General features: G+C 37.8%; 1 protein-coding gene across 1 annotated transcript in view; it reads right to left on the bottom strand.

Moving 5' to 3' along the window:
* mcf2l2 (MCF.2 cell line derived transforming sequence-like 2) overlaps window positions 1-16467 on the bottom strand; it is a 120640-nt gene extending 104173 nt beyond the window's left edge. Inside the window, exons 1-4 of the mRNA XM_034706807.1 lie at window positions 16364-16467; window positions 6885-6968; window positions 2068-2182; window positions 344-434 (exon numbers count right to left, since the gene is read on the bottom strand). Coding sequence (XP_034562698.1) covers window positions 344-434; window positions 2068-2182; window positions 6885-6968; window positions 16364-16406 — 333 coding nt within the window. The 5' untranslated portion in view covers window positions 16407-16467. The remainder of the gene's footprint in view (window positions 1-343; window positions 435-2067; window positions 2183-6884; window positions 6969-16363) is intronic.
* Between the last annotated feature and the right edge of the window lie 483 nt (window positions 16468-16950).

Below are 16950 nucleotides of genomic sequence, written 5' to 3'. Positions count from 1 at the left end.
ATCTTTTTTTTTTTATAACAGAGTATTTTGACATGGATTTGATACATTTTGTTAAAGTGGTTTGGTAGATGTGATTGCACTATGGACTGTATGTACCATGTGCAATACACTGAGTGATCATCCATTTGCACAAATAAAAAGAAATAGTAAATAACTGAGGAAAAATAGATATACATTGAAGAACAAGTATCCATTTGATTCTGCTTTTAGCATCACCTTTTTTTTTGGGGGGGGGGGGGGGGGGGGGGGGGGGGGGGGGGGGGGGTTCAAGTGTTCTAGTATGGAATACATGTATGCAAGTATTTACAATGTTTTGTAAAACAAGGAGTCATTGGGAACTTACAGCGATCCTGGACAGAGAAGCCTTTACAGAGCTCCATTTGTCCTTGCGCCGGTCGATGACGATGATGAAGCCAATGCTGGCAGCATCCAGGCTAGGACAGAAGTAAATAAAAAACAAGTAAACTGCTGCTCTGTGCAAAATGATCAAATCATTGTCCTGTTACCCTCAAATTTGCTAACATCTTTTATCCTTGGGGTCAATTTGACCCCAGCAATTTAAACCTCCAGAAACTGATTGTTACCCAGGTTTATGTGTCAGGTACTTTATGTGTCAGGTACTTTATGTTTCTTTGTTGACTACCTAAATAGCCTTTAAATAAAATATATTTCAACAGAAACACAATTTAAAGAATTCAGAAGACTTTATTTGTAAAACAGAACATCAAACTGTTGTGAGTTTGTCATGCTATCGTCACACCCGCCTTGTTTCTATGTTACAAAACGTATGACACAGGACTCATTATTGAATGTCTTTAGAGACAGGGTGGCTTGTAATATTATATCTCAATCTAAAGGTTGGCGGTTCGATCCCAGCTCTTGCAGTCACATACGGAAGTGTCCTTGGTTATTGTGACCTCAATATCATCCAAAACAACCAAAACCAATGTGTGTAAAATGTTGATGAAATGTTGTTTTTACAGGGAATTGGAACATATCAACATTTTAATTTAACATGTTCCCAGTTGTCCCCATTAAATTAGGAAATGTCATTAAAAATAAAGCCAAAAAAATGATGTTGGTCATTAATTTAGAGACGTTAAATATTGAATGGGGTCCAATTGACCCCAAGGATAATAGGAGGGTTAAACACACGCCATATAAGATTAGCAACTGTGCCGCCTGCTTGCTAAAAGCTATAGTTTGAACTTTAAAAGAGCCTGAGTTAACATTGCTACAAGTATATGTTATCATATGCTGATATTTACAATATGCTGACTCAGTGCTAACACTATACAATGTTTGCATAATCTGATTAATAGTATGGCTTTTGCTGTATACAGCAACTTGCTAATTTGTTAGCACTTGCAAACAATGCAAGGTCATAATAGCCCCTGTCCTGTCAAATAATTTACTCTTCCAGTCTCCTTGAGAGCATGTTCATTTTATCAAGAATAACTTGCTAGTTATTAAGCCAATAAAAGTCCATATGAAATTAATAATTTGGCATATTTTCATCTCTTTATGTTAGCAAATAACCTCAGGGTTTACTCTCTGTAACTCATAAGGTTTGTGCTTATGAAATTGGCAATTGATTTCAAAATACATGGCACTAAAAAATATGTTGCTTTGTGCACACATATTGAGTATAATGGTCATAATTTTGTTGCACTGCCACACAAACCTCTGAGATCAAATAGAATATCAGTACACTACACATTTCACTGAGAGTGGGGAAAGAAGCACTAGTTTCAAGCAAAAGTACATTAGGTTTTGGTTATCATGTTGACTTGTCAATGACATTAGAATAGAATAAATCTAGATCTCATGCAGGTTTGATTTGTTAACCTGAAATAAGATGACAAGGCCCTTATATTTCCTTTAGCCTATCAGTAAAATAAATAATGGCATCTTGAGCAAATGGACACATCCATCCTTTAGAGGAGATCTAAATCTGTTTTGTTGTAGCATGTTGAGAATTTAAACAGAGGTCTTGCGTTGGCTTTCATGTCGTCCTTTGTGCAGAGAAGTTTCTTATGAGTGGTGTGTGTAGGAGAGTTTCAGTACCTTGGGATGCTGGTCAGGTAAGTAACAACATTGAGGAAGTCTTCCTCTGGCACTTCACTGAAGCCTGAGTACTCTGGGAAGGTGATGATGGGGGCTCCATCTTTGCCTCGCCCTCCTGCAACACAAAGACAACACAGAAGATTAAATATCAATCCTTTTAATGTAATAAGATCACTCTTTAGTCTTACACTCACTTTCCAATGGTCTCACCTATATTCCATATATTTGGTACCAGCTTTAACTTGCTTTATATTCAAGCCATGCTATTATACATCTCATCAAAATACATCATTGGCTCCATTTTTTACACATTTACGACTAATTCATGTTGAATCTGATCTATGGTATGACTTGAAATGTGTCCAGGGGATCTGGGTACGTCTTTACATTGTCTTATATAAACAGATTAGGACATGTTTCTTTAAAGCTAGAAGTGCTTTTCAGCACAGCTCAGTCTATACCTATATAAAAAAGTAAAGCCTAGAGGAAGTATAAATATAAGACATGAGAAGGTCAGTCATGAAAAATCACAAATATGTGCGAAAGAAATGTTCAACCGAGCACAAACCCTGCTGCTTCTATGGAAAAAGTCACAAGATGGCAACATTGAGCCTAAAATACTCTGAAACCTCAGCCTAAAAAAATCACGAGTAGGTGTCATTTTTCAACAACTAAGGAAGTAGTTTGAAGAAGCACCGAGCTATTTTTCTGACAGACATTTCATCTATTCCTTTTTACTTTGTCACCTATAGTCTATGCATCTTCTCAAACCTGACAAACATGCTAAAGATGAAGAGTATGTCACTGAAATCCTGCAGGTGTAGAATTTGTGTGTGTGTGACTTGTATTTTTTACACCTGTAATGTGTTTCGGAAAGGCTTTGCAGGGCGGTACTGTTTTTGTCATTGCGGGTCATGTTGACCTGGCTGAGGCAAGGTGACTGAAATATATCACAGGCTGTGATGTGGTGACACCTTGTACAATGAGCCTCAAAAGACCTGTGGTTTGGTGTTTAAAGAAAGCCAGAGTAAGAGAGGATAATCATATCCTGATCATATTTGTAAGGAACATTTTTGTTCTGGTTGATGTACATTAGCAGTTTTTCCTTTTGCCCAATTATTTTACTTTGAGCACTTGTCTGTCTGTGGTTAAAGAGCGTCAATTGATAATAATAACTGTATTTATATGGCACCTTTTAAAAACAACGGTTTACAAAGTGCTTGACAGATGGCAGGGCATAAATAAGAACAGAGCATGAGAACTCAACAGCAAGAAGAGCTTGAACAACAATTAAAACCATACATCAAGAACACAAACACAAAGAGATCCCAAATAGTGATTTAAACTGTCATCACAGGCAACCCAAGAACTGATAATGTGACCAAGGGGACCAAGAAAGTAAGACTATTTTTAAAAAATTAAAAGGAAAGAAACAAAAAAAGAGGCTACAAGCATTAAAAGGGAATAAGGCAATAAGAGAGGGGTAAAAGCAATAAGTTCAAATAAAAGCAATACAGAGATAAAGTTATCAATATAGATAAAGCACCTAAATATAAAAGTGATTAAATAAATCAAAGTAGAATAAATGAAAACCAAGAAGCTGAAAGACAATAACAGGAGGTAAAGATATAAAAAGAGATGAAAACATTATATGCAGATGAAACCAGTAATCAAAGGAATACATTCAATAAAGGCAGTAAATGAGGATAAAACAATTAAATTGAATTAAATAATAATAAAGACAGTAAGAAGATGACGACAAATCACATCACACAAAAACAAGTCTATCAAAATGAGTTTTAAGAAGTGATTTAAATGATGAATTCCCCAGACCTACCAGTATGAGCTTAAAGGAAAGATTCAGAGATTTCGTTTATGAGGTTATAAAGACTCACAGCTCCAAAGCAATTTCAATGTCTGTAAATAGTTTTGTTCCATCAACAGGTTAAACATGACAACTTTATGGAGAGAAAAAACCCTGATATGCCGAGGAAATTATTTTAGTTACAGGCTTAATGGTTGTGTGGAGGTTAACACTGTGGCAAAAGAAAGACCCAGGTTCAGATCCTGGCTATGGCCCTTCTTACACCGTCTGTTTTATTTCCTCTTATCCATTAGTGGTTTTTAGGCTTTTATATATTTTCCATTTATTTCTATTTCATTTAATTATTTTATCTTTGGTGGTTTTAACCTTTTTATCTTATTTTATTTCCTGTATTCCTCACATTTCTTGAATTCATCACATTTATTTATTTGTATCATCTTTCTCATTTGTGAAACACTCTGTACCCCTGTTTTGAAAAGTGATATTTAAATAAAGTTTATTATTATTATTATTATTTGGATTATTATTTCTGTACAGCGTTTGCACGGTCTCCTGGTGCATGCAGTTGTTCCCTCTGGATACTTCCTCTCACAGCTCAAGGACGTGCTCCTTAGATTAATGGTGACTTTAAATTGGCAGTAAGTGGTAATGGTTATTGCTTTCTTAATGATTGACTGGACGCTGTGCTGGGTGTAGCTCATCTCTTGCCTCTCAAGTCCCACTTGAACATGATGAGCAGTGTAGGTTATGGGTGGATTGATGTTTTCAGTTTATTGCACTGCCCTCAAGTGGCCAAAATAAGCTAAAACAAGTGTGAGAAGTCCTCTGTTCTTTATTCTATTTCCTCTATTGACACTGTTTCAATACATACATCAGTGGTCAAATATGACTGGAAGTCTTTTTTTGAATAACACAGAGGTGATTAAAATGAGGGCAAATAAAAGCTTGTGTCATTGGTTGTGAAGCCTGAGAGGTTTCTTAAAACGGAAAAAATATGTGCATTTTGTGTTTCACAAAGAACAAAAAGGTATGAAGGAGTAACTAAGTGTCTAGACAGGTAAATTGCACAAACAGCAGATATGAAAGTTCTGAAACAAGAAGTCCAAGAAAGGAACCATCACATGGCTGTGAACACAATGTGACTGGTTGAAGGAAGTTCCACCTCACCACTGTAGTTGAAAAGTGGTTTCCCTTCAAATGTGGTAAAGTAGTAAAATAAAAGACCGAAATGTCCTGCACTCACATGTGTGAAAGGCATCAACCAAGCCTGTGCTAGCTTATGTAACTCTGGAGGAGCGTAATGCTGACAGCAGGGTTTTAGAAACAGTTGTTATTTTTGCTGTTGTGAGAGTTTCTGAGAGGAGGAATGATAAAAATCCCAGTACAACCACACAGGCTGCTGTGCCACCGCTAACAACACATCTGGAAAGTCTGAGGGCACCTAGTCTGAATGCTGGCTTGGCAGAGAGTGTAGTCCTGTCCAAAGTTTCAAAATAAAATAGTGTAACCTGCAATAAGAGGGTGAAGTCCCAATTGTTAAAAAGGGCAGATTGAGAGTTTGAGTAATAAAGAAGTTTATATCATTCCTGAACTCACGTATACAGTATCAAAATCAAATGGGGAGTGACGGCAGCTGTGGTACTTGTGGTGAACATGTACAGTATATCACAGGGTAATCTGAGACAGTCTAAACTCAGCTGTTGACCGCTCATTGGCTCAAGTCTTTCATTGCTAACATAACTTATTCATCCAAATGCTTTTTCATTTGATTCCAACACTTTTAGGATGTAGTCTTTGATTTCTTTCATGAACTGAGATCTTCCTGCATCACTTCAGTTGTGACATTACAATAAAAGACAGAGTGAGGAGGACAGAATTAGAATTTGCAGACTGACATGGAAATGCATCATTTTGTTGGTGAAGTAAGACACCACGCTTCTAAAAGTGACACTTTCACCTCTAATGAGCATTAAGGAGAAGGAGAAGTGCAAGTATGTGAAAAAAAGGGGAATTGAGACAGTTTTTAAAACCATTACCCGTGTATGAGTGGTCATTTGTGTTTATACAGATAAATGAAAGTGAATAAAAAAATCTTTCCAAATACAGCAAAAAGTTTAGGATAAAAATAATTCTTCAACACTAACCAGGCAGAAAATTCACGTCTTCTGGAACATACACTGTATTTCTTTACAGTACTGTAGAGTAAAAGGTATTTTTGTGTCTTAACGATGGAACTTCCTCCATTTCTGTACAGCAGAAAATTTGAAAGCCCAATTCAAGCGTAATTCTGTCTTTTTTCTTTAAAAATATTCCAATAAGCATACTTTAGAGAACTTATATATATAATGTTTTAGTTCCCTCTCGCAACTAAAATGTTGTGTTTAAGAAGGCATTTATCCAAGGTGCATTCTTAACCTAGCAAAATGACTGATGAGATTGAATTCCTGACATAACATGCACTGTTTTTTATGTGTAATTTTGCTGTTCTGCTTGATTGTAAATGCCTGAATGTTCTTGTGCCCACGTCATGAATCGGGAGAGCCTTAGGCAACTTTCCAGCCTGGTGGCCAATAAAGACTTATTATATTTTATTCTATTTGATCTTACTTTACTTTAATTGTATTGTATTGTATTGTATTGTATTGTATTGTATTGTATTGTATTGTATTGTATGTCTCCAATAATATTATGTGAAAGGAAAAAAAACTTAAAATAAATTGTGGAAATCCTCTCAACAGATTATTTATCTTTTTTATACATATTTAAACAAATGTCAATACATTTCAAAATATATTTTTCAGGATTCATTCACCACACAATAAAGAGGTTCTGTACTTTTATCTTGTGTTTCATAGACCTCGAGATGTGTTTAGTTAGTGCAGCTAATTTGTATTTAATATCTTGTTATGAATAAGACTGAACACAGTTTGGCACTCTCTTTATGGGGAACTCCAAATGGTATACAGCAGGACAGAAGCATCTTGTTACCTACCTGAGAGCAAGGCAAACTGGCGGTGAAGCTGTTCGATGATGTCCACAGCCAGCAGGGGCCTGATCTCCTGCTGCATGATCTCATCTGTGAGGGAAGACACACACTGGTCAGATAAAGACTGTCACACACAAATACATACAGTACATACAGTGGCACTTTGCTCCACCTGCTGGAGACTGAGGTTTGATTCTAAAGAAACAGTTTGATTCACATCATTGATTCACATTCGTCCAGCTCAGGTAGGATATGTAGGCAATACACTTAAAGAATAGGAATGATACAATTTGGAGTAGCAGCTCTCGCTCATTGATCTACACTTTATTAGATAACACTGAAGAGAAAAAAAAGCATGGATATGTAGTTTTCATTGAGTGTTTGCAAAGCACCACATAATAAGTAGCTTCTATTTAAAGTCTCTGGAAGTAATTCAAAACAATATCATGTTTCTTCTACCAGTCCTGCCAGTTTCTGTAATCTGTGTCCACAACCTGAGATGGTTTATTGATCATTTAGTAGATTTATTTGCCTCTGGAGAACAACTGAGCATTGTAGGGAATAAATAAGATAATTTGCCTGTGCTCAAGCCAGAAACACTTACAACAATGCTGACAAGTGCAAATTAAATGTATGCATATTTGCTTACAAAGCACAAAATATCAAAACACTGTGGACCTTTCAGGAAAACTAAAAGTATTTGCACAATCCTTCTCTTCTACTTTGTTTATGCAAGATTGTATTTGTCCCAATGTTTTTCTGAGTTTTTTGTTTTATAGAACTGATTGAACCCTGGGACAATAAAGCTGAAATCCTCAATGTGTTTGAGCATTATCAAATTAAGACAATTCTTTGGATTGGTGCTTTTACAATGTAGAAGGAACACATGAATATGGACCTAGATGAGCCAGGTAATTTTTTGGCTTTACACAAAATCCAAAAGGTTTCATACTGAAATATGTCAATTTAAGATCCTCTCATAACCACTTTTCTGGACATAAAGGTCCTTCAGTTGAGGAAACGAAAACAGTGGCTATGGCTGCTTATTCCCTGGCTTTCTTATTGTGTGAACCGCAGAGCTCAGAGAAGAAGAGGAGCTGAATGAGGACAGATTAATGTAAAATTGAACGTAACAGGCAGATAAGAATCCATCGCAATGGAACGCTAACTGCAGGAGAATCACTGGGACTATTTTTTAACAAGTGTATACATTCAATAAAAATAAAAATAAAGATCTTTAATTCAAGTTTTTTTTTGCCACCGTGTTTGTATTTTAAGTTAGTAGTTAGTTGTTTGTATTTTAAGTTAGTAACCTTGTCCGTCCTGTCAGGACTCTATTTCTCATAATTTCCTGCTAACCATTATCATAACATTATCCCTTACTTAGTGCTCCTTGATGTGAGATACTTTTGACAAACGGTTAAAGTAAAGAATAAACTTTTTTTTTTTTTTCTGATACTGTTCAGTTAAATTTCTGTAAATTTTGATACATTTCTGTAAAAACAGAATTGCAAACAAAATTTTATTGCAGTTTTATTTACCGTCATGAAGGACGTACCAGTCTTCATTTGAGTCTTACTTCTGCACGGTGTCATACTGAAGTCATCTTGAAAGTATATTAAAAACTGATGAGCTTCAGAGTCACATGATTTAACAGCTGTTCTTTACTTGATTTAGAAAATAATCTTTGGTCTTATTCTGTCATCACATGCATAGCTCTGCATGGTTTAATGATTACTGCTGTTCTACTGTGGTCTGAAGCTTTAAGCGCATGTACAGTGAACAAACCTCTCTCTGTCCCTGAGAATAAAGACATGCATTAACACTGACTGTACTTTATGACTCTGGAACATGCTTGGCTAGGTTTGCACGCTGGAGGGGGAGGGGGTGGAAAGAAGGAGAAGGAGAGCACAATGGCTGGTAGTGAGTCTGGCCTTTAAGGGAGGAGATATCTATGCACCTCTGTACTTGATATCTGAGTCTGCTGGCATGCCGAGGATGTTAAAAATACAACTTTTATTTCGCTGTTAAACTTTGCTGAGTCATCCACTAGATATAACACACGCTTATACATACTTCTTCCATATCTGCCCTTTGAGCATTACAAATGTATCATAACCAACCACAGAATCACAGAGTATTACACTGTACAGATTTAAAGATTATAGATAATCAAAGGCTTTATTTCATGCCATGGATCAGGATGTGAAAATTCTGCCAAACAGCGCAAACCTAACCCAGAAACAGATGACTAGCCCAAAAATCTGAACTCCACAGCAGAAGCTTTTTCCACATCTTTCATCTGCTTTCTCTCAAGATGGCGTTCATTAAAAAGCTCTCAAAAGAAGCTGACAGGTAAGCCTTGAGGTTAGATTTCTTTGTCAAATAAACTCATAATGAATGTTTCTGGGCACATGTGAACACAGTTAATGAAATCAAAACCAGAAACCAAACCAAAGAGAGCTAAACCAAACAAACTCTCGTTTACATCTTGCTCAAACTGTATCAGTCACAGTTTGAATCAAATGATAATCATGCTGAACTCGCTGCTATCTTTTCTGTTATTGAATATGCCTACATTTATCACCTGTAATATCATTCCACCCATACAAAGATATATTGTACTGATCAATCAATCAATAAATCAATCTTTATTTGGATAGCACCATATCACAAGAAATGTTATCTCCAGACTCTTTACAAACATAGCAGGCTTAGACCATACTCTATGTTAAATTATTAACAAAGACCCAACATAAAGACAGGATAAGATCTAGTCCCCTCTTTCTGACAGGACTCATTATCTCATCTTAATCCACCATGAGCATTGCACCTCGCAGTATTTAGCTAGTTACGGCAGCAAGGAAAAACTTCCTTTAACAGGCAGAAACCTTGAACAGTACCAGACTCATGTTAGACAGCCATCTGCCTCGACTGAGAGAAAGAGAGAGAGAGAGGAGGGGTGAGATAGGATCCCAGTGTCAGTTCCCCCCCTGCAGTATAAGCCAATAGCAGCATAACTAGGAGCTGGTCCAAGCCTGAGCCAGCTTAAATAAAGGAAAGTTTTAAGCCTAATCTTAAAAGTGGAGAGGGTGTCTGCCTCCTGGACCTTGACTGGTAGATGATTCTACATGAAAAACTTTCTACAACAGGCAGAAACCTCAAGCAGAATCAGACTCGTGTAACACAGCCATCTGCCTCGAGTTGGGGTTGGAAAGAGGGATAGAGGAGATTAAGAGAAAGAGATGATAGAGTGTTTTAAAGATGTTATTTTTGGTTAAAGGTCTCATGTGGAATTTTTAAGCTGGTTGAAAAACAGACCAAAAGTAGTATTGTGTCCCTTCATGACCTAGAAAAGTCCACCAATAAGAAGGCCATTTCTGTATAGTTATTTTTAATAGGCAACCATTGGTGTCAGACCATGTGAGTAACTGCATGCTTTCTGAACTGTCTTTTTTCAAGTTCAACAACAAAGATCCTCAATGACTGTTGAGCAGGATTAGATTTTTTGTCAAGTAAAACTGACTACATATGTTTGACTAAATTGGCTAAGAACATTTTGTGCACAAAGGGCAGCAAAAAATAGACACCCACCAAAAGTTCCTCATATGAGCTTTAAGATTGCAACATATCTAAATAATGTATTCATACATGTAAAAACCTAGTTCCAAACACATCAAATAAGTAGCAGGCTTCCTGTTGCCCCTTCAAAATCTATACCAATACAAATAGCTGCAGAATTAAAAATTGGAGTGGTGCACTGTGAGCACAGAATGACACACATGGAAAAGCTTTTTTAAGAGTGAAGCAAGTATCTAGGAAATGCTTTGCTGTACATATCCAGAACATAATAGAACAGCAGTGTTATCCAGGTCCTGGCACTTCAGCAAAGAGGATGTTATGTATTGTTGAAACATCAAAGTGAAAGGTGTGGGCCAGACAGACGTGAAGAATGACCTCTTCAGTGCCCGACAGAAACAATCTGCTTTTAGAAACTGACGCGGGGCTGAAAGGGCAAAGAGTAAGAGCAGGAAGCACTCTTATAAGCAGAACACAAGCTGTGTTAAGAGGTCAGTCATCGCTCTCATGGAACCAGCAGGATTCATGAATCACAAAATCAAGTTTAGAGGCAAGAATTGAGAATCTTTCAAGCCATGTTCGTTGGCTGCAAGCTAATTAGCTGCCCCATATTGGCCAGCTACTCATGTTTATTCTTAACACCATCATGGTCCCTGGAGGCAGGCTGCAGACGCTGAATGTCCTAGCTTTTAAAGAGTCACGACATCCCTCAGTTTGACAAAGGGAGTTCCTAGGTTGCATGCAATTTAAGGACACTTGAAGATAAATGGCTGCTTGAGAAAGATTAGCTAAATTGTTTATACACTGTATCTCCAAAAACAGACTTGTTGTACTTGAGCTAAATATAGTGATGGGATCCGCCTGAATAACTTCAACATGTGCCAGGTTTAAGACTTTGAATGTACCCTGTTTGGTTTTATCAATGGACAATCAGACACACGGTAAGGCAGGGATCCTACAAATAGAGATCCAGTCTTGATCACATACACAGACTTTTAATTTGCACCTTACTGTCAACTTGAAAAAGACACATTACAGTACAGATGCATCACAAGATGTTCATTCAATACTTTATTTAAGACCTTAATAAGCCTGGCCAGCAATTCAGGTATTTTTTATGAGTTATGACTCACAATAAGTAGCTTGAAGGTTAAACCTTGATGATGGAAAGCCACACCAGACTAAGAAAGTATCTGATCTATGTGCTAAACTTAACTATTAAGTTATATTCTTGAGGTATTTTTGCCTATATCTGATGGCTGAGGGGAGACAGAAAATTTGGAGAGTAGATGGTGGGGGAAGAAATGCGGCAAATGGTTGGAGCAGGGAATTGAACCTGCAACGAGGACTATAGCCTCTGTATATGGGGCGCGCGTAAGCCGCTAAATCAACAGGCACCCAAATAATGTACTGTTTTTCAAGGCTTATTGGCAATCAGCAAAAATAGTAGCAGTCAAATTGTTCAGCAGCAGAAGCATGCGCTCTGTTCAGTCATGAAGTGGCCATATGAACACATCCTTTTCCATTTCAGAAAAGACAGTGTGATTTTATTTGTATAAATGTAAGTCATTTATATTGAATAAACTTAGATCTTTACATGTTTCCTGATGCGTCATAGAATAGAATAAAATAGAATACTTTTTTATTGTCATTGTGCATTTGGTGCCTTCAAATGGGGTCATGTTTACTGTGTCCACAAGAAATGGCCATATGTACGACACCCTCTCATCGTATTCATGACATCGTAAGTCAAGATTTTCTCACGAGTTGTGATGTGTCAGATGACGTTCAAACGTTTGGCCTTCATGTAACCATTGCCTGGTAAAGGTGTTGCCACTTGAATGCCAAGCCACTCATTCACACCACTTTACCATACGACTTCACGACTTAACGAGTTTCATTTGAAGGCAGCAATGGTACGATGTGAACATGAACAAAGTTGAACTAGAACCCTTATCAGTGCAAGGGCACAGAGCCGCTGTGTCTATGTTCGCTATCATCTTTCATGTCCATTCATCCTAAACGTATCTTAAATTTAAAATTTTGGACCAAAGAGAAAAGGGGAACTGGAAAAAAGAATGGGCAAAACAACTCAATCAATCATTGCTGGCTGTGTCATGTGGGCATTATCAGAAGATAACAGGAGATGGAGTAATCCTTATACAATTTGTCAACGAGCATAGTACAGGAGAATTACTCCCTGTGCATTCTGGTACTTTCTTTGACACTGTAGTGTCCCTCTGTTTCCAGGGCAGCATCATCACAAACAGCCTCCTATGGGAGATGAACATAAGCTCCCTCATCAAGAAAGCCCAACAGAGGATGAATCTATTATTATTGTGCACTAAAACAAAGGAAAATGTCTTATATGCCTTCGTATAACCTACTAGGCAAAATACCAAGTACAACTCTGAAGGCAGCTTAATGAATTGGGTGAGAACCGACTGAGCTATAACACACGCAGACGCTGATACTCTGCCAAGTTGCCAGCCGTCTAAAGTCAATGTTCCTATGGCAACACACTGATGGTTCCAACACTTCCTCACCCCCCGTCTGCACGCACATACAACACACACCTTAGTTTACACCTTCTGTTCTAATTTTAAAAGGATTAAACAGCATGCTCTCACACTCTGTTTCACACACAGATTGGAGTTCAGCATTCCAGGATCAATTTTATGAAAAACACTGACTGATTTATGGTGGAAACTGTAACAGTCTAGAACTAGATTTAAAGGCAGAGTATCACTTCAAACAGTTTGTTGCTGTACATTTTTTCTGTTTTGTTTTGCCTAAATCACTTACTTTTATATATTTTAATACTGGGGGAAAAAAATCAGTACGTTTTTCATATTTTAGCCAATGTTTGCCAAAGCAGACAACCATAACATATAAGTTCAGCACCACCTTGTCTTAATCTTGCATTTATTTCTTACATGCAAGTACAGAAGTTGCAAGAGCCAGCACCATGACACCCCAATGGGAGTCATCCGGTACTGGTTAGGTTTCTAATCAACTGCACACACAAGCAAAGGTGTGTCTGATTGTACTTCTTGCACTCAAATGCTGGCAAAACTATCTTGATTGATCTCTTAAAAATACAAGGACCAAATCATGTCTTATTTGTCCGTTATAAATAAATTAGGGGGGCCCATTGTGGTCCTTTGAGCAAAGACTTTTTGATCGTGTTGGTCAAGGGGAGCATATTGCAGCAATACAGCTCAAGGGAATGGTGAAGAGATAAGTTCAATATGTGAGCTCTGTGAGGTTTAACCTTTAGTTTCTTTCCATAATAAAGCTTTGCCATATCTATCCCAGGGGCATATTGAACTTATCTCAAGCAAATGTCAATACTTTGTGTCAGACAATAGATAACTGGTGTTACTCAGTCAGTAAGTCTAAGCAGATAAACCAATGATAAACTAGACCACATTGAGCTCAAACAGTAGCGACTGTTGCATTAATCAGGTCAAACTCCAAATAATTATAATAACTGTTGCTCTACATTAACCTAATCACTTTTTCAGGTGATAGATATCCATGTTTTGTTTTCGAGAATGTCATCCATGTAAGTTATTGATGAAAGCAGTTAGTGCTCAAATGTACATGATATTTTCTACGATTGATTTCCGAGTAGCTGATTTGAGCAAATCAGGAAGTTAAACTGAAAAGATTTTGAGAGCGCAGAGCCATGATTTACTCACCACTGAAAACAGAAGTTTTACCAAAGACACCAGACTTATTATTGACTTATTTTAAGATGCAAAAATACTGCAACTCACCAAAATAACTTCTTTTTATACGTGTTTGTTGAATCACAAATCTCTACTCCACCTTAATCTCACCTAAAGCTCACCTGACCAAGCCACTCCCACAACATTATCAGGCCTTTGTCTTTCTTTCCCTCCAAACCTAACATGTATCAGTATGATTGTGTAAACCTTGTTGTTTGAGAGAAATTACCTAAAGTGGATGCATTTGTGATGTAAATACATAGAAAAAGTCATCCACATCTACATCCACAACGTTGACCTGTTAGCTTTAGGGTAAATGTTCAAATGGCGCCTTATGTTGTATTTAGTTGCACACAACATCAGCTGTTCTCTAAACCTTGCAGCGTCAACAACCAGCAATGACTTTTCATGTTACCTAACTAATGTACAATGTGTTCTTTAGATACATACAGTATGTGTCTGAGCCTACAATATTCAGTGTTCCCTGTAAACAGAAGGTGTGCTTATTTAAAAAAGGCTTGTGTGAGTTGTGTTAAAGGGTTGGGAAAAAATCCTACGTTGCTTCATTTGGAGGACTGTTTTTGGCTGTTTTTACAGCCCCAAGTGACCAAGAACCATAAACTGTACAAAACATTGATGTAGTCTCAGTGATATATCCATTGGTTTGAGATACCATTATAAAGCCAATGATGGCTGTCCCCATACTGAAATGCAATAACTTTCAGTCAAACCAAAAACAGGCAAACAGTGGGAGCTGAGAAGGGCCTTAAGCCTCCCGAATAACAGTTATGTGCTCGCCTATAAACACAATCATGCAAAATGATGCGCATTAATCAAAATCTGCATTATAAAAAAGGTTGCAAATTGAGAAGGTGGGTATGGAGAGTAAATTCAGTTTTCGAACAGATTGTTAATTTGTTAAGTTCTTCTTAAAACAGGCATTTCAACTGCTTGGTTTATGGGGTCTCCTTGGCTTTTGAAGACAGCCTCAAATGGATTCTTCAAGAGCTGCAATCTTTTGAATATAAGCATTGGCTTCTTTTTAAGTACTGGAGGTTGCCATTTGCCGAAAACACAATCAATTAGCAAAACTTCCCATTCAAATATCCATGCACATCCCTGTTACGCCCGGACATGTTCATCAATTCTTAAAGTCCCTTGGAAACAATTATATAGTTATTCTATTCTGTTGTCTTGGCCTGCTGTATTTCTGTATTTACTTGTGTTTTCTTGCTTTGTAGAGGGTTGCCATAATAATGAAAACCCGCTTGGAGTGACTCCTCTGTGTCCAAGAACTCACAGGGAACTTCAGTTTTTTCTTTTTTTTTTTAACTTCCTTCTAGTCACCCTGCCTTTCACTCATGTCTTTTATGTGCACAGAGGCATAAAGCACAGAGAAAGTGAGCCCTGGAGTCTGTCATTTGCAGTAATTCTGTGTTTGTTGAAATGCCAACATAGAGTCTGTGTTTCTGAACTGCTGTGACTGCATGGTGAGTTTATTACCAGGGTTGCAGAATTAAAAGTATAGATGGAGAGCATAAAAATGGAGTAGTACCCCTTCACCATCCACTCATACTCCCCCAGTACACACATTTAAGAGGCTGTACCCGAAAGGCTGAGCACTACTTATGTCGCTTTAGTCTATATAACAGAACACAATGAAAAAATGTCAAGCACCTCCATTACTATTAACCCTTTCCATGCTTTAGAATGACTCATAAAGGCTCTTCATGTTCAGATGAACCATCAAACAAAGATTCAAACTGCAGCACAAGCAACGAGGACCATGGTGGCAACATTACAGTCATTTAAAAGTTTAAGGAAATACTTTTAGACTAAATCATCTGACTGTGGGACTGCAGTGGAAAAGACTGGTGAAACGGAAAAAGGGAAAGCATGGCTGGCAACAAATGCATGTGTTTCTATCCAACAGACTGTTGTGATGTCTAAACACAGCCTCAGAGTGTGTTGATACAGAATACAGCTCATGGCCATTTCCATTTCCTGTAAATCTAAAGTTGTATCTAACGTTGTAATATATTTTTGATGGAGTGATACAGCAAAAGAGAGAATTAATCATCAACATGGAGATTAAGATGAGTCAAGAGCAAAGAAATGACTGTATTTGTTCATGCAGGTTTAACAGTGTGTGTGTATATATGTAAACATTACCTATAACGTGTCTGACACTCTTCATCTGTCCACTTGAACACATTCACAGGTATTAATGTCAGTTCCTCCAGAAGGATTAGTAATCCCGTTAAAAACTGTTCTCTCATGATTCCCAAAAGCAGTGAAGGCAGCCCAACGCAGCAACGCAGCACCCCCGGTCTGTCAACAACAGCTGCTTCTTCATCACCATCATGATCCTCATCATCAACTCAGGCTGCTGTAGACGTCTAGACTAACAAGTCCCAAGCTTTCTTGCTTTTTTTCCAGTTTCACACTCACAAACACACACCCACACAGCATGAGCAGAGCCCTGAACAGTGCGTGTTACATGCGCCTGTGGTCAGTTTTTCCAGCTCCAGCTGTAGGGAAGCAGCTCTGCGCTCAGAGGCAAACAGCCTATCAGGAGTCAGAGAGGGCGGGCAGACAGACTGTGTATGAAAGAAAGAGCAGAAGGGAGAAGGGAGTAGAGGGAGAGATATGCAGAACAGGGTTGAGCTAAAGTGTGCGTATGTGTGAGGGTGTGACTGAGTCTGATTGTGTATGCATGCATCCAGCCATGTGTGTTTCATTTTTGCAGGCTGGTGTTG

The sequence above is a fragment of the Notolabrus celidotus genome, chromosome 2 (assembly GCF_009762535.1).
Source record: "Notolabrus celidotus isolate fNotCel1 chromosome 2, fNotCel1.pri, whole genome shotgun sequence".
In the NCBI taxonomy this organism is placed as follows: Eukaryota; Metazoa; Chordata; class Actinopteri; order Labriformes; family Labridae; genus Notolabrus; species Notolabrus celidotus.
The sequence above is the reverse complement of the archived record's forward strand: the minus strand, read 5'-3'. Positions and strand labels throughout refer to the sequence as shown.